Source organism: Salmo trutta, chromosome 25 (assembly GCF_901001165.1).
Source record: "Salmo trutta chromosome 25, fSalTru1.1, whole genome shotgun sequence".
NCBI lineage: Eukaryota > Metazoa > Chordata > Actinopteri > Salmoniformes > Salmonidae > Salmo > Salmo trutta.
The window spans coordinates 12,988,660-13,014,342 of NC_042981.1; the positions used below are offsets into that span (position 1 = coordinate 12,988,660).

Sequence of the window (25,683 nt, forward strand, 5' to 3'; positions counted from 1 at the left end):
GTCGCCGGCCTATTAGCTGCCACCGATCGTTGTTTCTGTGTCTGTTGGTTTTGTCTGTCTATCCCGCACCTGTTTTGTGTTTGTCATTAGTGGGGGGTTATTTAATGTGTATTTTCAGTTGGGGTTCTCGTGCGGGATTGTTCATTTGTTCACGAAGGACAGTTGTATTGTATCCGATTGAGAAGTCATTATATTGCCGGGCTGCGCCCCGCGCGCTGTTTGTTTTTTCAGTGCGCTTCTTTGTTTTTTTTTTGAGAAAAGTGTTTTCTCCTGGCGGACTTCGCTACACGCCCTGTGCCCAACGGCTATTACGACTGGTATTTCTTATTAAAACTCAGTTGGTCCGGCCCTCTGTCTCCTGCTCCTGATTTCACATATCTACTGGTCCTAGACGCTCGTGACAACTAGCCACTGTAAACAATGCCACTTTATATAATGTTTAAGTACCCTACATTACTCATCTCATATGTATATACTGTACTCTATGCCATCTACTGCATCTTGCCTATGCCATTCGGCCATTGCTCATTCATGTATTTTTATGTACATATTCTTATTCATTCCTTTACACTTGTGTGTGAATAAGGTAGTTGTTGTGAAATTGTTAGGTTAGATTAATTGTTAGATATTACTGCATGGTCGGAACTAGAAGCACAAGCATTTCGCTACACTCGCATTAACATCTGCTAACCATGTGTATGTGACAAATAAAATTAGATTTGATTTGATTTGGTGGGCGCTAAATACACTCAAAAAAGCCCAGTGGGTGTCTATTACCAGAAGGCAAAAAAAAAGCTCAAGTACTTGTGAATTTCCAAAGAGGCTGCTAGCTAAAAATGCTAACAAGCGCAAACTAAAATAAATTATTTGCAAAGACAGGCAATCCTGCTCATAAAGAAATATAGATGTATAGGTAATATCTACCAAATGTCATTTTTGGTGAGTTTGGACATTTTACAAGCAAATGGGAACATTTTACAAGCAAATGGTAACAAGAAATGACCAACGTTTTGACGCATGCTTTTTTTGAAGGAAGAACAGTACTGAGGAGCATCTTTATACGCTATGTCTGTGTGGAGTCTGGAATTTCTAGGGCAAGGGGCCTGCTCTGCTCGGAGAAGAGGGGGGAGTAGCAGACTGAGGGGCCTAGAACGGAGAGGAAAACAAACGCAAGGAAATCAAGATATCAGTGTCAGCTGTAAAAATACTCATCCAAAGCGCTGTGACTTCTCACGGCAGAAAGCTATCACTATATGGTGCCCCATCTGCATATTAATTCTGCCTCTGACTGAGCTAACTAGGGCTAGCAAGTTCAACAAAATACACAGCTGGACTCACCAGCTCCTGCATTCGCCCGTTGTGCTATTTATGAAAACGTGACTGGCTCAACTGTTCGGGGGAACTACGGTAAGCTTCATAATGTAAAATAAGGTGACAGGTGAAGAATGCGATCTGCTTTACCTCCTAACGTATTGCACAAGTTGACTGGCTATCCTATTTCACAACTTGACTGCAGGTATATACTTAAAAAGTAGCTACAAATATTCACATTTGTTGAAAAACTTAAAAGAAATAGTTTCAACGGTGTTGAAAAACCATCCCGTGGCTATTTCCAAATACCCCGGTTTACGGTATAGCACCCGAGCTTAATGACAATGACCATAGGATTTGACCAGACAGCACAAACAGATCTGGAACGATGCTTGTATTTACTGTGCCTGAAGTTAAACAATGTACTGTTTGTTCTCTACTCTTCATTAGGCTTCTGCAAGCTGGTTCTATGATGTAATGTCATGACCTGTCTCTATTTCCGAGTGGTCACATCATGCTGTTGTCTAGGGGGAGGAAAGGGGGGGGGGATGGAGGACTGGGGTGATCCTAGACAGGCTAGTCATTTGTTTCATTATTCTATCATCCTTTAATTGGGGTTCGCAAACAGGGAGAAAGGACACACACCTGCAGTGTTGCCTTGTGAAGGTCATCTGTCACATTGGCTGACAGAGAGAGGGAGGGCGTTCGTTGTGAGTTGAGTTAAACTAATTTCAGAACCAGTTCAGAGCATAGAAGACAATGGATCGGATGCCCTTATGCTTTTAGTATTTCCATCTGAATGTGCCTTTATCACAATTATCACAGTTATCACAGTTATTACAGGTGTCACAGTTATTACAGTTGTCACAGTTATTACAGGTGTCACAGTTATTACAGTTGTCACAGTTATTACAGTTATTACAGTTATCACAGTTATAGTTATCACAGTTATTACAGTTGTCACAGTTATTACAGTTATTACAGTAACCACAGTTATAGTTATCACAGGTATGACAGTTATTACAGTTGTCACAGTTATTACAGTAACCACAGTTATCACAGTTATTACAGGTGTCACAGTTATTACAGTTGTCACAGTTATTACAGGTGTCACAGTTATTACAGTTGTCACAGTTATCACAGTTATTACAGTTATCACAGTTATAGTTATCACAGGTATGACAGTTATTACAGTTGTCACAGTTATTACAGTAACCACAGTTATCGCAGTTATCACAGGTGTTACAGTTATTACAGTTATCACAGATATTACAGTTATTAGTTGTTACAGTTATTACAGATATTACAGTTATTAGTTGTTACAGTTATTACAGGTGTCACAGTTATTCGCTATTGCCGTTATCACAGTTATCACAGTTGTTAGTTATTACAGTTATTACAGATATTACAGTTATTAGTTGTTACAGTTATTACAGATATTACAGTTATTAGTTGTTACAGTTATTACAGCTGTCACAGTTATTGCAGTTATCACAGATATCACAGATATCACAGTTGTTACAGTTATTACAGCTCTCACAGTTATTAGTTATTGCAGTTATTACAGTTAACCCAGTTATCGCTGTTATCGCTGTTATTACAGTTATCACAGTTATCACAGTAATTACAGTTATTATAGTTATCACAGTATCGCTGTTATTACCGTTATTACCCTTATTACCGTTATCACTGTTATCACCATTTTTACCATTATTACCATTATCACAGTTATTGCAGTTGTTACAGTTATCATGTTATTTGATCTCTTCCAGACTCAGACCTACTTAGTGCCCATCCTAGAAGTACTGAAGAAAGGTCATTGCATAGAGTTACTATTATGAGTAACGTGGAGTTGGTCCATTTCCTCCATTTAAAATGTCACAGTGTATGAGGACCTACCCATTAATCCTTGGCCTGAACAAACACATGCATGGACACACATGCACACACACACACAGGACAGGCATGCCAATAATCTGGCACACACACAACATATTCTCACACATTCATATAAAGAATGCAAATGTACAGGCATGCGTGTGTGTGTGTGTGTGTGTGTGTGTGTGTGTGTGTGTGTGTGCGTGTGCGTGTGCGTGTGCGTGTGCGTGTGTGTGTCTGTGTGTGTATCTCTCTGAGGTCTTGGTTGGGCCAGACAGTAGCCTATATGAGGCCTTAGAAGAAACTTATCTGTAATACATAATGTAATACTGTAGAATATCTCCTCCTCCCACTGTAGCCTATATGAGGCCTCTCCACCCGCTGTAGCTTATCTCCTCCCACTGTAGCTTATCTCCTCCCTCCGGCTGTAGCTTATCTCCTCCCGCTGTAGCTTATCTCCTCCCTCCGGCTGTAGCTTATCTCCTCCGGCTGTAGCTTATCTCCTCCCACTGTAGCTTATCTCCTCCCTCCGGCTGTAGCTTATCTCCTCCGGCTGTAGCTTATTTCCTCCCGCTGTAGCTTATCTCCTCCCTCCGGCTGTAGCTTATCTCCTCCGGCTGTAGCTTATCTCCTCCCACTGTAGCTTATCTCCTCCGGCTGTAGCTTATCTCCTCCCACTGTAGCTTATCTCCTCCCTCCGGCTGTAGCTTATCTCCTCCCACTGTAGCTTATCTCCTCCGGCTGTAGCTTATCTCCTCCCTCCGGCTGTAGCTTATCTCCTCCCTCCGGCTGTAGCTTATCTCCTCCCTCCGGCTGTAGCTTATATCCACCCGCTGTAGCTTATCTCCTCCGACTACAGTGGATCTCCTCCCTCCTGCTGTAACCTCCCACCTCCCACAGTACATACCAGACACACACACACACACACACACACACACACACACACACACACACACACACACACACACACACACACACACACACACACACACACACACACACACACACACAACCTCTCTCTTAGAAAACAACCTTAAAGCTTCAAACACCAGATTGGCCTAGCAGGTGCAGCTCACTTAATGTGACATTATTGAATATAAAAATGGATGATGTGAGAAAATCACAAAAGCATCGCGTCCGCTTGGTAATTCTGCGTCCATCAACTTTAAATGACTCTGTAATTTGCATAACAACCTGTGTGTGTGTGTGTGTGTGTGTGTGTGTGTGTGTGTGTGTGTGTGTGTGTGTGTGTGTGTGTGTGTGTGTGTGTGTGTGTGGACCCACCTCCCCCCTCCCTGGGGACTAGAGCATTGGTTTTCTCTTATTCCCCCTTGCTGTAGGTGTGACCTTGTAGAGCAGGTGTAACCAAGAGCCACACACACAGACATACTGACACACACTGACACACAAACACACACTGACACACATGCTCGTACCACCAATGGTCGCACACACCCACACGCGCACACAGACACACACATACAAGTTTTCAAATGACTAGTAGTTTCTGTGGGAAGATATATAAAGTGATCTGTGCATTTGAACGAAAGCATAAATGTACCTATTTCACTTCAGGATGTAAAACAGAATCATCTCTGTTGCACATGCCACAACTGTTTTAATTACCAAAAGTAATATTTTCTGAATGAGCAGCGCGCAGCCATCTCACGAGTGCATGTGTGACACAAGCACATGGAAAACGCAACAAGCACAGGGAAAACACAATAAGCACAGGGAAAACACAACAAGCACAGGGAAAACGCAACAAGCACAGGGAAAACGCAACAAGCACAGGGAAAACGCAACAAGCACAGGGAAAACACAACAAGCACATGGAAAACTCAACAAGCACAGGGAAAACACAACAAGCACAGGGAAAACACAACAAGCACAGGGAAAACGCAACAAGCACAGGGAAAACACAACAAGCACAGGGAAAACACAACAAGCACAGATGCGACAAGTGAAAACAAATGATCTAACGGGATACTTAGCTGGCATAATGTCACAAGTATGATAAGCTCGCCAGTAACTTTAGTTAGACTTGATTGGCATGCGAGCTAGCAGGCTAGCTACCGGTATGCTAGATTGGTGGTTGCTAGTGTCTTCTAGCTAGCATCTAATGGTAGGAGAAACAAAAAACAGTGTTGTGAATTGGGTACAGAGCCATGTTTTTTTTGTCCAACCAGATCCAGGAGAAGGTTCTAGCTAGTACAATGAGGGAAAAAAGTATTTGATCCCCTGCTGATTTTGTACGTTTGCCCACTGACAAAGAAATGATCAGTCTATAATTTTAATGGTACGTTTATTTGAACAGTGAGAGACAGAATAACAACAAAAATATAGAGAAAAACGCATGTCAAAAATGTTATAAAGTGATTTGCATTTTAATGAGGGAAATAAGTATTTGACCCCCTCTCAATCAGAAAGATTTCTGGCTCCCAGGTGTCTTTTATACAGGTAACGAGCTGAGATTAGGAGCACACTCTTAAAGGGAGTGCTTCTAATCTCAGCTTGTTACCTGTATAAAAGACACCTGTCCACAGAAGCAATCAATCAATCAGATTCCAAACTCTCCACCATGGCCAAGATCAAAGAGCTCTCCAAGGATGTCAGGGACAAGATTGTAGACCTACACAAGGCTGGAATTGGCTACAAGACCATCGCCAAGCAGCTTGGTGAGAAGGTGACAACATTTGGTGCGATTATTGGCAAATGGAAGAAACACAAAAGACCTGTCAATATCCCTCGGCCTGGGGCTCCATGCAAGATCTCACCTCGTGGAGTTGCAGTGAGCATGAGAACGGTGAGGAATCAGCCCAGAACTACACAGGAGGATCTTGTCAATGATCTCAAGGCAGCTGGGACCATAGTCACCAAGAAAACTTCACACTACGCCGTGAAGGACTGAAATCCTGCAGCGCCCACAAGGTCCCCCTGCACAAGAATACATATACATGCCTGTCTGAAGTTTGCCAATGGACATCTGAATGATTCAGAGGACAACTGGGTGAAATTGTTGTGGTCAGATGAGACCAAAATGGTGCTCTTTGGCATCAACTCAACTCGCCGTGTTTGGAGGAGGATGAATGCTGCCTATGACCCCAAGAACACCATCTCCACCGTCAAACATGGAGGTGGAAACATTATGCTTTGGGGGTGTTTTTCTGCTAAGGGGACAGGACAACTTCACCGCATCATTTGACGGGGCCATGTACTGTCAAATCTTGGGTGAGAACCTCCTTCCCTCAGCCAGGGCATTGAAAATGGGTCGTGGATGGGTATTCCAGCATGACAATGACCCAAAACACACGGCCAAGGCAACAAAGGAGTGGCTCAAGAAGAAGCACATTAAGGTCCTGGAGTGGCCTAGCCAGTCTCCAGACCTTAATCCCATAGAAAATCTGTGGAGGGAGCTGAAGGTTCGAGTTGCCAAACGTCAGCCTCGAAACCTTAATGACTTGGAGAAGATCTGCAAAGAGGAGTGGGACAAAATCCCTCCTGAGATTTGTGCAAACTTGGTGGCCAACTACAAGAAACGTCTGACCTCTGTGATTAAAATGCAAATCATTTTAGACATGCATTTTTCTGGATTTCTTTGTTGTTATTCTGTCTCTCACTGTTCATATAAACCTACCATTAAAATTATAGACTGATCATTTCTTTGTAAGTGGGCAAACGTACAAAATCAACAGGGGATCAAATACTTTTTCCCCCCACTGTATATATATCTGTCCTTTGACTGTTGATGGATGTGGATGTCCGGTTCAGGTCCCAGGCTCCCAATGGCTGGTATGATTATTTATTTACAAGTTCATTGCAATTTACTCTTTAGCTCCTTTTGTTCAGTACCTGATAGAGCAGACTAGCGATGCGCGGGCGGGTTTAGGGTCATGAAATATTGTGTGGATGAAGGGCGGGTTGGTGGCGGGCAGGTTGAATAAAGTGCGTAGCCACAGCCTAAGCTTTAGGCCTAAACTGTAGCGCACCAAATTCACACCGATTGCCAAATGCTTTTGGGAACTTGGGCAGAAAAAGTTAACATCTATCCACTGAGACAAAAAGGACAATGTCAGAGTTTAATTCAATAAGAGAAAATCTACAAAATGTAGAGTTGAAGATATATAGAATGGAGGGCCAGAACAGTAGTCTAATGTTTGGGAAAGATTTGGTGAAGTGGTAAAAGAGGATGATAGCAGTGCGGTCTATGTTTTCTGTGATGATTGTTAGGCGCTATACAAATTCAACAGTCTCAAGACGTGAACTTCAAAATGCACATCAAGGGAACTGTACTGTTCAGATGGGTTAAATGGAATAGTAGCCTAACTGAAATCTGGAAACTGACTGTAGGTCTATAGCCTCTCACATAGCCTAATATAATTTTAACTCCTGAAGATTTAAGCATTTCTTGCAGTAAAATAATACACCAAATGCACATTTTGACTCTGGAACAGGAGTGGAGAAATAGTACTTATTTCTTTCACCATCTTGCGAGAATGAATGGGCGGTTAGGGGCCGTCTGTAAAGGTGGCAGTGCTGTCATAAAAGCTGATAGTATTTCAACCACAAAATATGGATCTAAGTCGAACTTTTATCAAAAACATCAAAAACATGTAGGGTTGTTTTAACACCTTTTTAATTTCCTTAAAATTGGTCAAACTGATGTCACTTGGACATTTTGCACGGAAAATCTTTGCCATTTTTTTTATAGCATTTTCTCCCCCAGTCCCTAAACGTCTTTGTTGAGGAAGAGAAACATAGATGAAAAAGGAAAAAGAAAACCAGTAATGACAGAAGAGAAGCTGCACCACTTGTTCATCTCAAAGCCCAGGACAGTCCATTTACTTTCTGCTGTGAAAATCATGTGATGAAATCCTGCAATCTCATTGCTGGGCGGCAGGCCGAACGCCTGGATCTGCTGATGGAAGAGCAGTACTGTAAGAGCTTGTTTTAAAACAGTAAAAGATACACAATTTAACCACACATTTATGGAAATGTTTTATATAATCCTTTAATTATATAATAGCTATTTTCTTGAAAAAAAAAATAAAAATACTTTTGACTAGTCACAAGTGGGGCCCCTAACGCCATAATGGACGGGCCGCTACTTCTGTGAAGCCTGTCCTTAGCAATGCAGGCACAGCAGCTCTGCTCTGGTATGCAGGCTCCTGTTTCAGTGCTGCTCAAATCAAATCAAATTTTATCGGTAAGAAACACACGTGTTTAGCAGATGTTATTGCGGGTGTAGCGAAATGCTTGTGGTGTAGCGGAATGCTTGTATACTTCATTGGCTTTGCTGCCTAGGATGTTAATAGAGCCTTACCTCTGTCTCCTATGATGTTAGTAGAGCCTTACCTCTGTCTCCTATGATGTCAGTAGAGCCTCACCTCTGTCTCCTATGATGGCAGTAGAGCCTCACCTCTGTCTCATATGATGTTAGTAGAGCCTTACCTCTGTCTCCTATGATGTCAGTAGAGCCTCACCTCTGTCTCCAAAGATGTCAGTAGAGCCTTACCTTTGTCTCCTATGATGTCAGTAGAGCCTCACCTCTGTCTCCTATGATGTCAGTAGAGCCTTACCTCTGTCTCCTATGATGGCAGTAGAGCCTCACCTCTGTCTCCTATGATGTTAGTAGAGCCTTACCTGCTGAGGCTGCTGAGGGGAGGATGGCTCATAATAATGTCTGGAATGGAGTCAATGGAGTGGTATCAACCACATGGTTGATGTGTTTGATGCCATTCCTCCCCTCAGCAGCCTCCACTGGACTAGAGCAACCCCGATCACTCTGTATCAGCCCCAGCCAACCTCAGCCCTAGACACACACACACACACACACACACACACACACACACACACACACACACACACACACACACACACACACACACACACACACACACACACACACACACACACACACACACACACACACACACACACACGGCAACAATCTGCTGGGCTGGCTTGGCTAACTTACAGTACTGTGGTGGAAGGCACTATTGATGACTTCTCGGTTTCCCTCTCGTCCTGGTTTAGTGGTTTAGAGTTAAGCCCTGGTGGTGTAGCGCTGCACTAGTTCACTAAGAGAAGAGAATACTCTGTGTGTGTGTGTGTGTGTGTGTCTGTCTGTGTGTGTGTTACTGCCTGCCTGGCTGGGTTCCCTGCCCTTACAGTTTTTTACAATCACTTTGGCACTAATTTCGGAACCTTGATGTCATTTTTCAATACTCTAGACACAAAACTCAACCAATGATCAAAATGCACATTTTTCTAAACTCTAACACTTTTACCAATTGCTTGGATACAATACACATAAAGCTAAGATCATTTGTTCATTGAACTGAAATCACCGGTTCAAAATGACACAACTTAACATCAAAGTATTACCATTTCAAAATGCAATTCACACATTACATCTGAGATGACTGTCTATTCATTTCATTACAATGATCTAACTATCAACTGATACAACTGCTCAAAATGAGAAGTAACTGTTGCATTACTCTTAATGCATAGTTTTATGGAAACTGACAAACAATATTCCATGTTTAGATCATGAAAGTTTCAGGATAACGAGATCCATTGACACCAATTACCGTGGAACATGAACCAATTTGACTACATTATCTATGGCTGTAATATTTCATCATCATTCTTTATCAGACACTGTTTCTATGATCTCATGTACCACTTTTCCAGACCATGTTTTCAGATTTAACATTACTGTACACTAAAAGGCCACTTTATTAGGTACACCTATCTAGTACTGGATAGGACCCCCTTTTGCCTCCACAACAGCCTGAATTATTCACGGTGTTGTTCGTTAAGAGATGCCCTTCTGCACACCACTGTTTTAAACAGCTGTTATTTGAGCATTTGTGGCCTTTCTGTTAGCTTGAATGAGTCTGGACATTCTCCTCTGACCTCTCTTATTAACAAGGTGTTTTTGCCCACAGAACTGCCGCTCACTGAGTGTGTTTTGTTTATCGCACCATTCTCTGTAAACTCTAGAGACTGTAGTGCATAAAAATCCCAGGAGGGCAGCTGTTTCTGAGATGCTGGAATCACCATGTGTGGCATCAACAATCATACCACGGTCAAAATTGCTTAGATTACGTATCTTGCCCGTTCTAATGTTTGGTCGAACAACAACTAAAGCTCTCTACTCTATATACTCTATATATTGAGTTGCAGGCAGCCACATGATTCGTTGTTCGAATGTAACCTTCCTTAATGGACTAAATCAGGTCTGTAGAGCTGATGGCGTGACCTATGTCATTGTGTGGGATAATGTCAGGTTCCACCATGCTCAAATGGTGCAAGCATGGCTTCAGGCCCATCCACAATTTACCACCCTGTACTTACCCCCATACTTTTCTTTCCTAAAACCCAATTGAGGAATTTTTCTCCAAATGGAAGTGGAAGGTATATGATAGGCGCCCTCACGAACAAGCCACCCTTCTCCAGGCCATGTATGACGCATGCAATGGCATCACGGCAGACTAGTGTCAGGCCTGGATTCGCCATGCCCGAAGATTCTTCCCAAGATGTTTGGCTAATGAAAACATTCATTGTGATGTGGATGAGAACCTATGGCCAAATCCACAAAACAGTTTTGAGGGAAATATAGAAGTACAGTAATCAATCCTTTGTTTTGCTTTTTACAGTAAGCCAGGTGAGGAACACTGCAGTTTATGTTTTACTGTAATTTATTTCTTTTTTTGGAGCTAATTATTTTTGCTTTGATTCAAAGAAACCTATGAGTAATTTTATTGGATTTCATCAATAAATTTCAGATTTTGTTCAATGATTCCACTGTGTCTGTAGTATTCTCTTTACTAGTCCTTTTACAGAGATGGATTTACGTGTAGTACCATAATGAAACATGTATCACATATTTTGTACTACAATAGTTAATGATTGTACGAACAACTACACAGTGAAACTATTGGTATCTTGTGTGTGGGTGATCTAAATGAATGTTCTTATGGTATTTCATGATAAATTAGTTATTTGAACCAATGATTCTGCAAGTGCAAGGTTTCTTTAAAGATATGAATGCACATTGCAATGTTTTGAACATTGGACAGCCTGTGTTACAAGTGATGACCGTTTTGAGTTTTGTGTCTAGAGTTTTGAAAAATGACCACAAGGTTCTGAAATTAGTGCCGAAGGGATTGTAAAAAACTGTAATAAGAACACAGCACTGGCATCCTCCATTATCATGAATAACACAACATCCCTTTGGATTCTCAAATGTCACTTCTCTGTAGGAAATGGCAGTGCTCAACCAACCTTGAACTGCAGCCAAAATGCAAGATTCCCCCCAGAGCAAATGTCATTTTTCGACCGAGAAATAAACATTCATATCAGGGATGGGGAGATGTGTGGTGGGGGAGGGGTATAGGTCAAGTGTTTTACTGAGGATATCTTATGTGGGGTGTGCTACCTGGAGAATAGATGAATAAACAGAACAGAGCTCATGGCTGGGCCCTGGGTGGGTGTGGACTGTGTACTCCTCTGCCTTAGAATCACATAAGGACAAGGTAGCCTTGTTTCTTACTATGCAGCATTGCATCATTATCTAACCTATACTGTGTATCATATTTTCAAAGAGAGAGAGAAAGAGAAATGGGAGAGAGAAAAAGAGAGAGAGAGAGAACAAAAGGGCTGCTCAGTAAAGCTAACTTTGATTAGGGTGCCAAAATATGTCTTCCTTCCTACTCTCTCTCCTTCTGCTGAATATTGATAAAGGCTAATATTTATAAAAGATGCTGTTCTTGTTTCCTGGTTACTGCTCTTCTCTTTGAGTGTGACGAGGCTAAACTGCGGCTCAGTGCTGTACTCAGCTCAATTATTCATTGGCTGAGAGAGACAGAACAAACAGAATTAGATTCCACCATTGACTGAGAGATGCAGAGCAAACTGAATCAGAAGCACCCATTGGCTGAGAGGTAGACGCAACGATTATCAGACTATGCCATTGGATAAGAGAGGGAGAACAAACTGAATCAGACTCTGCCATTGGCTGAGAGAGAAAGACCTTAAGTCACATCATCAAATTATCATTAAAGTGTAGCGTTTAATTTGATCACCTTGTTGCTCAGCATCCACCTGTCCAGGGCTTGTAGCTCCAAGCCATCCAAAACAGCCAGACTACAGTTTGCAACTCCACATGGGGACAAAGATTGTACTTTTTGGAGAAATGTCCTCTGGTCTGATGAAACGAAAATATAACTTTTGACCATAATGACCATAGTTATGTTTGGAGGAAAAAGAGGGAGGCTTGCAAGCCGAAGAACACCATCCCAACCGTGAAGTACGGGGGTGGCGGCATCATGTTGTGGGGGTGCTTTGCTGCAGGTGGGACTGGTGCACTTCACAAAATTGATGGCATCATGAGGATGAAAAATTATGTGGATATATTGAAGCAACATCTCAAGACATCAGTCAGGAAGTTAAAGCTTGGTCGCAAATGGGTCTTCCAAATGGACAATGACCTCAAGCATACTTCCAAAGTTGTTGCAAAATGGCTTAAGGACAACAAATTCAAGGTATTGGAGTGGCCATCACAAAGCCCTGACCTCAATCCCATAGAAAATTTGTGGCCAGAATTTACAAAGCGTGTGCGAGCAAGGAGGCCTACAAACCTGACTGCGTTACACCAGCTCTGTCAGGAGGAATGGGCCAAAATTCACCCAACTTATTGTGGGAAGCTTGTGGAAGGCTTCCCGAAATGTTTGACTCAAGTAAAACAATTTAAAGCCAATGCTACCAAATACTCATTGAGTTTATGTAACTTCTGACCCACTGGGAATGTGATGAAAGAAATAAAAGTTGAAAGAAATCATTCTCTCTGCTATTATTCTGACATTTCACATTCTTAAAATAAAGTGGTGATCCTAACTGACCTTAGACAGGGAATTTTTACTAGGATTAAATGTCAGGAATTGTGAAAAACTGAGTTTAAATGTATTTGGCTAAGGTGTATGTAAACTTCCGACTTCAACTGTAGATACTCTGAGAAGATTAATCCAATCTGTCCCAGATACAGACAGACAGTAGTGTAATATGGACTGTACTGACTAGCGTCCTGTCCAGAGGGTTTACATGTACTTGTACATCAAGCTACCTCACACTACAGAAATAGCAGATATGCTCCTGCACTATAGCCATATTTACTGTACAGACTGTGCGTACGGTGCAGGGAAGTGTTCGTAACAGAGGCTGGTGAGGTAATAAAGGTGTAGGATGTTAATTTGAGCCGTTCTGAAATTCAAAGTGGAAGCCTTTTTAAACCTCAGATACACTAGGGCAGAGAGGGAGAGAGAGTGAGAGGGGTGAAATCTGTCTGCTAAACTCACTGCCAGACAAATGTGACAGACAGACAGACAGACAGACAGACAGACAGACAGACAGACAGACAGACAGACAGACAGACAGACAGACAGACAGACAGACAGACAGACAGACAGACAGACAGACAGACAGACAGTAAGGTTAGCATTAGCTGCTGGGCTCACTACACTCACTACCAGACAGAGAGAGGGAGAACAAACTGCAATCAGACAATCAGAAGGACAGAGGTGAATGCTGGCTGCTAGCCTCACCAGGCTCCCTCACTAGGCAGCAGCCCTCTCTGTCTGACAGGTAGGCATTCTGACAGCACCAAGCAGGCAGCAGAAGGTCAGTCTATTGATTCATTCATTGAGTCTACCCTTTGATTGCCTCAGCCAAAAGCACTATCATACCCCCCAAAACCTCCCCTGTTATTGTAATGGTGAGAGGTTAGCATGTCTTGGGGGTATGATATAAAATACTAACCTACCCTGTTATTGTAATGCTGAGAGGTTAGCTTGTCTTGGGGGTATGATATAAAATGCTAACCTCCCCTGTTATTGTAATGGTGAGAGGTTAGCATGTCTTGGGGGTATGATATAAAATGCTAACCTACCCTGTTATTGTAATGCTGAGAGGTTAGCTTGTCTTGGGGGTATGATATAAAATGCTAACCTCCCCTGTTATTGTAATGGTGAGAGGTTAGCATGTCTTGGGGGTATGATGTTTGTGCGTCTGTAACTTTCTCACTCATCATTATTCACGATTCATTCAGGATGATCTGTAATCATGGTAGCATCCACATTAATTTAGAAGTGTTTAGAAACATATTATTATTTACAATAAAAGTGACTCCAAAATGACACAACACATTATTTACCATTCATTTCTATTGGGCACAAAATAATCTGAAACACAACAAAAACAAAGAGCAAATGCATCCAACACATTTGTAAACATCGCAAGCTTGATGTAGTCATTGTGTACAATGAATATGGGAACAAATACTAAACTTTTCACTACTTTAATACACATATAAGTGAATTTGTCTAAATACTTTTGCTCCCCTAAGATGTCTGAACGGTTCACCAGATATGGATGAAAATAACCTCAAATTAAAGTCATTATTTGATTTCAAATCTATACAAACGTTTGGAGTATAGAGTCAAAAGAAGAGAAAGTGCTCTAGCAGCCGTGAAAAATCAGAATAAAAAATGATATAATAATAAAAAAAGAATGTAAAACAAAGTGCACTGGGCCTTTACTAGTCAGTCCTGTATTAGTCCTGTATTAGAGGACCGATATAGCCTTCTGTACCGTGTGCCCCAACAAAATGTTCACTTTCTAGGTTGAAGTAACTTAGATGAATTGAACTCAACATGAAATTTTGATTGGACTTGATGAAATATGTTAAGGCAGCAGGGTAAGACAGGGTAACATTTTAAAGTTGACTCAACCAATATTTGACATTGTATATACTCCACACAGAAATCTGTATCTAGTCTGTAATTAAGAAAGAATCATCAGCCGTATCCATAATAAATCCTTTGTCCTCAAAGAGAGGGAGGAGGAGGATGCCTCTCCACTGACAGCCACACACGCTCCTCCACATTTAACCCAGTTGTATTATGAGATAAGGGAACTACCGCAAGCTGCATTTATTCTATTTTCACTATTCTCTCTCACAGGCTGTTAGCCGTTGGTTGTGCTCTGATCACTTGTGGGTTTTTGTTGCGCTCAGTGGAAATGTGTTCTGTTGAAAGGTGGTGGGTTTGTGTTGTGTTCTGTTGAGAGGTGGTGGGTTTGTGTTGTGTTCTGTTGAGAGGTGGTGGGTTTGTGTTGTGTTCTGTTGAGAGGTGGTGGGTTTGTGTTGTGTTCAGCTGAGAGGTGGTGGGTTTGTGTTGTGTTCTGTTGAGAGGTGGTGGGTTTGTGTTGTGTTCTGTTGAGAGGTGGTGGGTTTGTGTTGTGTTCTGTTGAGAGGTGGTGGGTTTGTGTAGTGTTCTGTTGAGAGGTGGTGGGTTTGTGTTGTGTTCTGTTGAGAGGTGGTGGGTTTGTGTTGTGTTCTGTTGAGAGGTGGTGGGTTTGTGTTGTGTTCTGTTGAGAGGTGGTGGGTTTATGTAGTGTTCTGTTGAGAGGTGGTGGGTTTGTGTTGTGTTCTGTTGAGAGGTGGTGGGTTTGTGTTGTGTTCTGTTGAGAGGTGGTGGGTTTGTGATGTGTTCTGTTGAGAGGTGGTGGGTTTGTGTTGTGTTCTGTTGAGAGGTGGTGGGTTTGTGTTGTGTTCTGTTGAGAGGTGGTGGGTTTGTGTTGTGTTCTGTTGAGAGGTGGTGGGTTTGTGTTGTGTTCTGTTGAGAGGTGGTGGGTTTGTGTAGTGTTCTGTTGAGAGGTGGTGGGTTTGTGATGTGTTTGTGATGTGTTCTGTTGAGAGGTGGTGGGTTTGTGTTGTGTTCTGTTGAGAGGTGGTGGGTTTGTGTTGTGTTCTGTTGAGAGGTGGTGGGTTTGTGTTGTGTTCTGTTGAGAGGTGGTGGGTTTGTGTTGTGTTCTGTTGAGAGGCGGTGGGTTTGTGTAGTGTTCTGTTGAGAGGTGGTGGGTTTGTGATGTGTTCTGTTGAGAGGTGGTGGGTTTGTGTTGTGTTCTGTTGAGAGGTGGTGGGTTTGTGTTGTGTTCTGTTGAGAGGTGGTGGGTTTGTGTTGTGTTCTGTTGAGAGGTGGTGGGTTTGTGATGTGTTCTGTTGAGAGGTGGTGGGTTTGTGTTGTGTTCTGTTGAGAGGTGGTGGGTTTGTGTTGTGTTCTGTTGAGAGGTGGTGGGTTTGTGTTGTGTTCTGTTGAGAGGTGGTGGGTTTGTGTTGTGTTCAGCTGAGAGGTGGTGGGTTTGTGTTGTGTTCTGTTGAGAGGTGGTGGGTTTGTGTTGTGTTCTGTTGAGAGGTGGTGGGTTTGTGTTGTGTTCTGTTGAGAGGTGGTGGGTTTGTGTAGTGTTCTGTTGAGAGGTGGTGGGTTTGTGTTGTGTTCTGTTGAGAGGTGGTGGGTTTGTGTTGTGTTCTGTTGAGAGGTGGTGGGTTTGTGTTGTGTTCTGTTGAGAGGTGGTGGGTTTATGTAGTGTTCTGTTGAGAGGTGGTGGGTTTGTGTTGTGTTCTGTTGAGAGGTGGTGGGTTTGTGTTGTGTTCTGTTGAGAGGTGGTGGGTTTGTGATGTGTTCTGTTGAGAGGTGGTGGGTTTGTGTTGTGTTCTGTTGAGAGGTGGTGGGTTTGTGTTGTGTTCTGTTGAGAGGTGGTGGGTTTGTGTTGTGTTCTGTTGAGAGGTGGTGGGTTTGTGTTGTGTTCTGTTGAGAGGTGGTGGGTTTGTGTAGTGTTCTGTTGAGAGGTGGTGGGTTTGTGATGTGTTTGTGATGTGTTCTGTTGAGAGGTGGTGGGTTTGTGTTGTGTTCTGTTGAGAGGTGGTGGGTTTGTGTTGTGTTCTGTTGAGAGGTGGTGGGTTTGTGTTGTGTTCTGTTGAGAGGTGGTGGGTTTGTGTTGTGTTCTGTTGAGAGGTGGTGGGTTTGTGTAGTGTTCTGTTGAGAGGTGGTGGGTTTGTGATGTGTTCTGTTGAGAGGTGGTGGGTTTGTGTTGTGTTCTGTTGAGAGGTGGTGGGTTTGTGTTGTGTTCTGTTGAGAGGTGGTGGGTTTGTGTTGTGTTCTGTTGAGAGGTGGTGGGTTTGTGATGTGTTCTGTTGAGAGGTGGTGGGTTTGTGTTGTGTTCTGTTGAGAGGTGGTGGGTTTGTGTTGTGTTCTGTTGAGAGGTGGTGGGTTTGTGTTGTGTTCTGTTGAGAGGTGGTGGGTTTGTGTTGTGTTCTGTTGAGAGGTGGTGGGTTTGTGTTGTGTTCAGCTGAGAGGTGGTGGGTTTGTGTTGTGTTCTGTTGAGAGGTGGTGGGTTTGTGTTGTGTTCTGTTGAGAGGTGGTGGGTTTGTGTTGTGTTCTGTTGAGAGGTGGTGGGTTTGTGTAGTGTTCTGTTGAGAGGTGGTGGGTTTGTGTTGTGTTCTGTTGAGAGGTGGTGGGTTTGTGTTGTGTTCTGTTGAGAGGTGGTGGGTTTGTGTTGTGTTCTGTTGAGAGGTGGTGGGTTTATGTAGTGTTCTGTTGAGAGGTGGTGGGTTTGTGTTGTGTTCTGTTGAGAGGTGGTGGGTTTGTGTTGTGTTCTGTTGAGAGGTGGTGGGTTTGTGATGTGTTCTGTTGAGAGGTGGTGGGTTTGTGTTGTGTTCTGTTGAAAGGTGGTGGGTTTGTGTTGTGTTCTGTTGAGAGGTGGTGGGTTTGTGTTGTGTTCTGTTGAGAGGTGGTGGGTTTGTGTTGTGTTCTGTTGAGAGGTGGTGGGTTTGTGTAGTGTTCTGTTGAGAGGTGGTGGGTTTGTGATGTGTTCTGTTGAGAGGTGGTGGGTTTGTGTTGTGTTCTGTTGAGAGGTGATGGGTTTGTGTAGTGTTCTGTTGAGAGGTGTTGTGTTCTGTTGAGAGGTGGTGGGTTTGGGATGTGTTCTGTTGAGAGGTGGTGGGTTTGTGTTGTGTTCAGCTGAGAGGTGGTGGGTTTGTGTTGTGTTCTGTTGAGAGGTGGTGGGTTTGGGATGTGTTCTGTTGAGAGGTGGTGGGTTTGTGTTGTGTTCAGCTGAGAGGTGGTGGGTTTGTGTTGTGTTCAGTTGAGAGGTGGTGGGTTTGTGTTGTGTTCTGTTGAGAGGTGGTGGGTTTGTGTTGTGTTCAGCTGAGAGGTGGTGGGTTTGTGATGTGTTCTGTTGAGAGGTGGAGGGTTTGTGTTGTGTTCTGTTGAGAGGTGGAGGGTTTGTGATGTGTTCTGTTGAGAGGTGGTGGGTTTGTGTTGTGTTCTGTTGAGAGGTGGTGGGTTTGTGTTGTGTTCTGTTGAGAGGTGGTGGGTTTGTGTTGTGTTCAGCTGAGAGGTGGTGGGTTTGTGTTGTGTTCAGTTGAGAGGTGGTGGGTTTGTGTTGTGTTCTGTTGAGAGGTGGTGGGTTTGTGTTGTGTTCAGTTGAGAGGTGGTGGGTTTGTGTTGTGTTCAGCTGAGAGGTGGTGGGTTTGTGTTGTGTTCAGCTGAGAGGTGGTGGGTTTGTGTTGTGTTCTGTTGAGAGGTGGTGGGTTTGTGTTGTGTTCTGTTGAGAGGTGGTGGGTTTGTGTTGTGTTCTGTTGAGAGGTGGTGGGTTTGTGTAGTGTTCTGTTGAGAGGTGGTGGGTTTGTGTTGTGTTCTGTTGAGAGGTGGTGGGTTTGTGTTGTGTTCTGTTGAGAGGTGGTGGGTTTGTGTTGTGTTCTGTTGAGAGGTGGTGGGTTTATGTAGTGTTCTGTTGAGAGGTGGTGGGTTTGTGTTGTGTTCTGTTGAGAGGTGGTGGGTTTGTGTTGTGTTCTGTTGAGAGGTGGTGGGTTTGTGATGTGTTCTGTTGAGAGGTGGTGGGTTTGTGTTGTGTTCTGTTGAGAGGTGGTGGGTTTGTGTTGTGTTCAGTGGATTAGTGGGCTTCTCTGTTAACTGCTGAGGGGCTCCTGACTCCTGGTTTATCTGGTGAGAGGAGGAGAGGACAGGAAGGGAAGGTTGGGAGGAAGAAGATAAGGGCAGTGGTTTCACACTGGTTTTGTCAGTGACTCTCCCTAACCCGACGGCTTTGTTTTCCCTTTGAGCAGAAGACCAGAGAGACTGAGCCATCTGCCAGTCAGTCAGAGGACTGCACAGACACAGAGGGTGACACCAGTGAGCTGGCCAGACTACCAGAGCCCGGCTCAGCACAAGCCCAATCCAGCCTAGCCCAGAGAGGGCCCACCCAGGAAGGCAGGCCACAACAATGGACCTCAACCCATCCTAACCCCCTGCAGGAACCATAGCCATGCATTAACTATCCCCACCAACCAAACCCCAACTGGACCACGCTCACCTCCTCCGTTCTCCCTCCACCCTCCATCTCCATTCTCACCATGCTTCAGAGCCTATTGTGACGGGAGTGCTGCTCACCCCCCCATCCCTCACCCCTCCACTCCAGAGACCCCAGAGGGGTGAAAGATGCGGCCATGGGCAGGTTCGTGGCGCTGGATTATGCTGGTGCTCCTTGCGTGGGGTACACTGCTGTTCTACATCGGAGGACACCTGGTTAGGGACAGCGAGCATCCGGAGAGATCCAGCAGAGACCTGTCCAAGATCCTGGCCAAGCTGGAGAGACTGAAACAGCAGAATGAGGACCTGAGACACATGGCCGAGACACTCAGGTGAGACGCATGGCCGTGATTAACTGACAGACTGAGTGAGTTTGGCTTTCTGTCCATTTCTGTCTTTCTCGCTCTGTGTCTCTCTTTCTCTTGTGTCTCTCTCTTTCTCTCTGTGTCTCTCTCTTTCTCTCTCTCTCTTTGTTTCTCTCTCTCTCTTTGTTTCTCTCTGTCTCTCTGTCTCTCTTTCTGTGTCTGTCTGTGTCTCTCTGTGTCTCTGTTTTTCTCTACTGTATCTTTTTTTCACTCACTCTCTCTCTCTCTCTCTCTCATTCTTCTCACCTCTCTCACTCCGTTTCTTCTTTTGTTTCTCTGTCTGCCATGTCACAACTCTCTTCGTTCACCGTAAGATTGTATTTAAGTCTGTTGCTTAAAAGACTGGATTATAATGTATACTTTTCAAATTGAAAGTGAGATATTACACACCATTACTTTGCTATAGTGTTCACTCTCTGACCCAATAATCCCAGGCAGTGTAGATAATCTGTAATAATTGTCACACTTGTCATAGTGATGAGACCAAAACGCAGCAGGGACATGTATACTCATCTTCTTTATTGACGGGAAAAGAAGGGGAAAAAAAAAACACATACAAAAATAACAAAACGATGACCTACACAATAACAGTCTTGAAGGCAACACAGCAATCCAAGAACAATTTCCCACAAACACTAAACCAAACACATACCCATATATAGGACTCTCAATCAGAGGCACCTAGAAAACACCTGCCTCCAATTGAAAACACCTGCCTCCAACCCCAATAAACTAGACATAGAAATACAAAAGACTAAAGACCACATAGAAATACAAACATAGAACCATAACCCCAAAAACCCGGAACTAACTAAACAAACACCCTACTAAATAAATCACCTCCCCGAACCACATAAACAAAATACCCTCTGCCACGTCCTGACCAAACTACAATAACAAATAACCCTTATACTGGTCAGGACGTGACAATAATCTTACATTACTGAATTTCCTGGTTAAATAAAGTAGTCTTCCGAGTATCAAGAGTATTTTCTCTGTATCATTATGAATCAGTACTTCACTGACCCATTGTTCCAAGCGTTGATTATCTGTAATCTTACTTTACTGTAGATTCCAGTTAGATTCTGTACTTCCTGGTTAGAAATGTACATTTTACATTACTGTAGTTTGATTTCTGGTTAGATGAAGTAGTCTTACATACTATAGTACGCTTCTTCTCGTTTCAGAAATCTCTATCACAGGCTAGCTGTTGGTTGTTCTTTGATCAGTGGTGGAGTTTTGTTTTTGTGGTGGATGTATATTTTTTTCAGCGTATTTGTATAGTATTCTTTTCAGAGGTGGGTGTCACGCCCTGACATAAGAGAGCCTTTTTTATGTCTCTATTTAGGTTTGGTCAGGGTGTGATTTGGGTGGGCATTCTATGTCCTTAATTCTATGCTTTGTATTTCTTTGTTTTGGCCTGGTATGCCTCTCAATCAGGGACAGCTGTACATCGTTGTCGCTGATTGGGAGTCATACTTAAGCAGCCTGTTTTCCTTTGGGGTTTGTGGGTAGTTATTATCTGTTTTGTGAGTATACCTGACAGAACTGTTTGGCTGTCGTTTGTTGTTTTACGTTGTTTAAGTGTTTTCTTATAATAATAATAAAGAAGATGAGCACGATAGACGTTGCGCCTTGGTCTACTCCTTCAGACGGCCGTTACAGTGGGTTAAAATATATATACAGTACCAGTCAAAAGTTTAGACACACCTACTCATTCAAGGGTTTTTCTTTATTTTTACTATTTTCTACGTTGTTGAATAATAGTGAAGACATCAAACTATGAAATGACACATATGGAAACATGTAGTAACCAAAAAAGTGTTAAACAAATCAAAATATATTTTATAGTTGAGGTTCTTCCTTGACAGCTTTGCACACTCTTAGCATTCTCTCAACCAGCTTCACCTGGAATGCTTTTCCAACAGTCTTGAAGGAGTTCTCACATTTGCTGAGCACTTGTTGGCTGCTTTTCCTTCACGCTGCAGTCCAACTCATCCCAAACCATTTCAAGTGGGTTGAGGTCAGGTGATTGTGGAGGCAAAGTCATCTGATGCAGCACTCCATCACTCTCCTTGGTCAAATAGCCCTTACACAGCCTGGAGGTGTGTTTTGGGTCATTGTACAGTTGAAAAACAAATGATAGTCCCACTAAGCCCAAACAAGATGGGATGGTGTATCGCTGCAGAATGCTGTGGTAGCCATGCTGGTTAAGTGTGCCTTGAATTCTAAATAAATCACAGACAGTGTCACCAGCAAGCACCCCCACACCATAACACCTCCTCCTCCATACTTTATGGTGGGAAATACACATGCGGAGATCATCCGTTCACGCACACCGCGTCCCACAAAGACATGGCGGTTGGAACCAGAAATCTCCAATTTGCACTTCAGACCAAAGGACAGATTTCCACCGGTCTAATGTCCATTGCTCGTGTTTCTTTGCCCAAGCAAGTCTCTTCTTATTATTGGTGTCCTTTAGTAGTGGTTTCTTTGCAGCAATTCGACCATGAAGACCTGATTCACACAGTCTCCTCTGAACAGTTGACGTTGAGATGTGTCTGTTACTTGAACTCTTTGAAGCATTTATTTGGACTGCAATTTCTGAGGCATGTAACTCTAATGAACTTATTCTCTGCAGCAGAGGTAACTCTGGGTCTTCCTTTCCTGTGGTGGTCCTCATGAGAGCCAGTTTCATCATAGCGCTTGATGTTTTTTGCGACTGCACATGAAGAAACTTTCAGAGTTCTAGACATTTTCCACATTGACTGACCTTCATGTCTTAGAGTAATGATGGACTGTTGTTTCTCTTTGCTTCTTTGAGCTGTTCTTGCCATAATATAGACTTGGTCTTTTACCAAATAGGGCTATCTTCTGTATACCATCCCTACCTTGTCACAACACAACTGATTGTCTCAAACGCATTAAGAAGGAAAGAAATTCCACAAATGAACTGTTAACAAGGCACACCTCTTAATTGAAATGCATTCCAGGTGACTACCTCATGAAAATGGTTGAGAGAATGCCAAGAGTGTGCAAAGCTGTCATCAAGGCAAAGTGTGGCTACTTTGAAGAATCTCAAACATAAAATATATTTTGATTTGTTTAACACTTTTTTGATTACGACATGATTCCGTGTTTCTTCATAGTTTTGACATCTTCACTATTATTCTACAATGTAGAAAATATCAAAAATAAAGAAAAACCCTAGAATGAGTAGGTGTGTCCAAACTTTTGACTGGTACTGTACATCAGAGTATATAATTTCATTGCTGTCTACAAACCGTAACTAAAGCCACACTAGAAGCCACACTAAAGCCACACTAGAAGCCACACTAAAGCCACACTAGAACATTACATGCCAGTGGTTGGTTGTCATGGTGCTCATGTCCTAGTGTGAGATGGCATGTTGTTATACATATGATGGACAGGGTGCCAACATGGACTGATGGGCTGTGTCTAAAGACCAGGAGAAAAGTTGTTCTGTTATTGCACTAGTCATATACCATAATATGGCCCACAAAGCATGGCATATCAATTTATTCCAGCCTGAAACGCCTGTCAGTTGTTCACTGATACGGTCCGTTTTAACGATTCAAAAGGTTGTTCAAATTTAAGAAAATGATGTGAAGACAGAAGTGTTTTTTACAGCGAAGCCTGAGGTGTGAGCGGATTTTAGACACATTCACACATTTATGCTCAAGCTCACAATTACACTGGCATGCTCACACACAGACATGCGCACATTACACAAACGCACACACCCTCTCTTTGTCTCGCTTTTCCCTTCAATTTCTCTCTCACAAACGGTACTGTACATAAGCACGCATGATTCCATTGTACTTAGGGTTAGGGTTAAGGTTAGGGTTAAGGTTGTGCTCTATTGAATGAGAGAGAGAGTGAATCTAAGGTCTGGTCTACGCTGATATAAGGTACGTATTGCATAAACTGACCCTAGATCTGATAAGCAGCTCCTTCCCAGAGCCAGTAGTCATACTAGTAGTAGTAGGTGTAGTTGTAATAGTATTATTAATAGAAATGGTAATAGTAGTAGTAATAGTAATGGTAATATTAGTATTAGTTAAGCAGCTCCTACCCAGAGCTAGTAGTAGTAGCACTAGTAGTAGTAGTAGTAGTAGTAGCAGTAGTAGCAGTAGCAGTAGTAGTAGTAGTAGTAGTAGTAGTAGCAGTAGCAGTAGCAGTAGTAGTGGTAGTAGTAATAGTAGCAGTAGTAGTACTAGTAACAGTAGCAGCAGTAGTAGTAGTAGTAGCAGCAGCAGCAGAGGTAGCAGCAGCAGCAATAGTAGTAGCAGCAGCAGTAGTAGTAGTAGCAGCAGCAGTAGTGGTAGCAGCAGTAGTAGTAGCAGCAGCAGTAGTAGTAGTAGTAGTAGCAGTAGTAGTAGTAGTAGCAGTAGCAGCAGCAGTAGTAGTAGTAGTAGTAGTAGTAGTAGTAGCAGCAGTAGTAGTAATAGTAGTTGTAGTAGCAGTAGCAGCAGCAGCAGTTGTAGCAGCAGTAGCAGTAGTTGTAGCACTAGCACTAGTAGTAGCAGCAGCAGCAGGACCAGTAGCAGTAGTAGAAGTAGTAGTAGCAGCAGTAGAAGAAGTAGTAGTAGTAGCAGCAGTAGTAGTAGTAGCAGCAGCAGTAGTAGTAATAGTAGCAACAGCAGTAGTAGTAGTAGTAGTAGTAGCAGCAGCAGTAGTTGTAGAAACAATAGTAGTAGTATTAGTAGTAATAGTAGTAGTAGTAGTAGTACTAGTAATAACAGTTGCAGCAGTCGTAGTAGAAGGAGCAGCAGTAGTAATAATAGTAGTAGTAGTAGTAGTAGTTGTTGTAGTAGCAGTAGTAGAAGTAGTAGTAGTAGTAGTAGTACTAGTAGTAGTGGTGGTAGTAGTGGTGGTAGTAGTAGTAGTAGTAATAACAATAGTAGAAGTACTAGTAGTAATAGCAGCAGCAGTAGTAGTAGTAGCAGCAGCAGTAGTTGTAGAAACAATAGTAGTAGTAGTAGAAGTAATAGTAGTAGTAGTAGTAGTAGTAGTAGTAATAACAATAGCAGCAGTCATAGTAGAAGGACCAGCAGTAGTAATAATAGTAGTAGTAGTAGTTGAAGTAGCAGTAGTAGTAGTACTACTAGTAGTAGTACTAGTGGTAGTGGTGGTAGTAGTAGTAGTAGTAGTAGTAGTAGTAATAGTAGTTGTAGTAGCAGTAGCAGCAGCAGCAGTTGTAGCAGTAGTAGCAGTAGTAGTAGCAGCAGTAGGAGTAGTAGTAATAGTAGTAGTAGTAGTAGTAGTAGGTGCAGCAGCAGTAGCAGTAGTAGAAGTAATAGTAGTAGTAGTAGTAGTAGTAGTAGTAGTAGTAGTAATAGTAGTTGTAGTGGCAGCAACATCAGCAGCAGTAGTAGTAGTAGTAGTAGTTGCTTCAGCAACAGCAACAGCAGCAGCAGCAGTAGTAGTAGTGGTGGTAGTAGTGGTGGTAGTAGTAGTAGTAGTAATAACAATAGTAGAAGTACTAGTAGTAATAGCAGCAGTAGTAGTAGTAGTAGCAGCAGCAGTAGTTGTAGAAACAATAGTAGTAGTAGTAGAAGTAATAGTAGTAGTAGTAGTAGTAGTAGTAGTAGTAGTAATAACAATAGCAGCAGTCGTAGTAGAAGGAGCAGCAGTAGTAATAATAGTAGTAGTAGTAGTTGTAGTAGCAGTAGTAGTAGTACTACTAGTAGTAGTACTAGTGGTAGTGGTGGTAGTAGTAGTAGCAGTAACAGTAGCAGCAGTAATAGTAGTAGTAGTAATAGTAGTAGTAGTAATAATAGTAGCAGTAGTAGCAGTATCTGCAGTAGTAGTAGCAGCAGCAGTAGTAGTAATAGTAGCAACAGCTGTAGTAGTAGTAGTAGTAGTAGTAGTAGCAGCAGCAGTATGAGTAG

The 25,683-nt window shown here is 42.8% G+C and overlaps 1 protein-coding gene across 2 annotated transcripts in view; it reads left to right on the plus strand.

Annotated features, from left to right (window-relative positions):
- fut8a (fucosyltransferase 8a (alpha (1,6) fucosyltransferase)) overlaps positions 1–25,683 on the plus strand; it is a 158,979-nt gene that overhangs the window by 101,907 nt on the left and 31,389 nt on the right. For both annotated transcript variants that reach the window (XM_029712960.1, XM_029712962.1), the window contains one exon: positions 19,160–19,735. In XM_029712960.1, coding sequence (XP_029568820.1) covers positions 19,533–19,735 — 203 coding nt within the window. In that variant the 5' untranslated portion in view covers positions 19,160–19,532. The remainder of the gene's footprint in view (positions 1–19,159; positions 19,736–25,683) is intronic.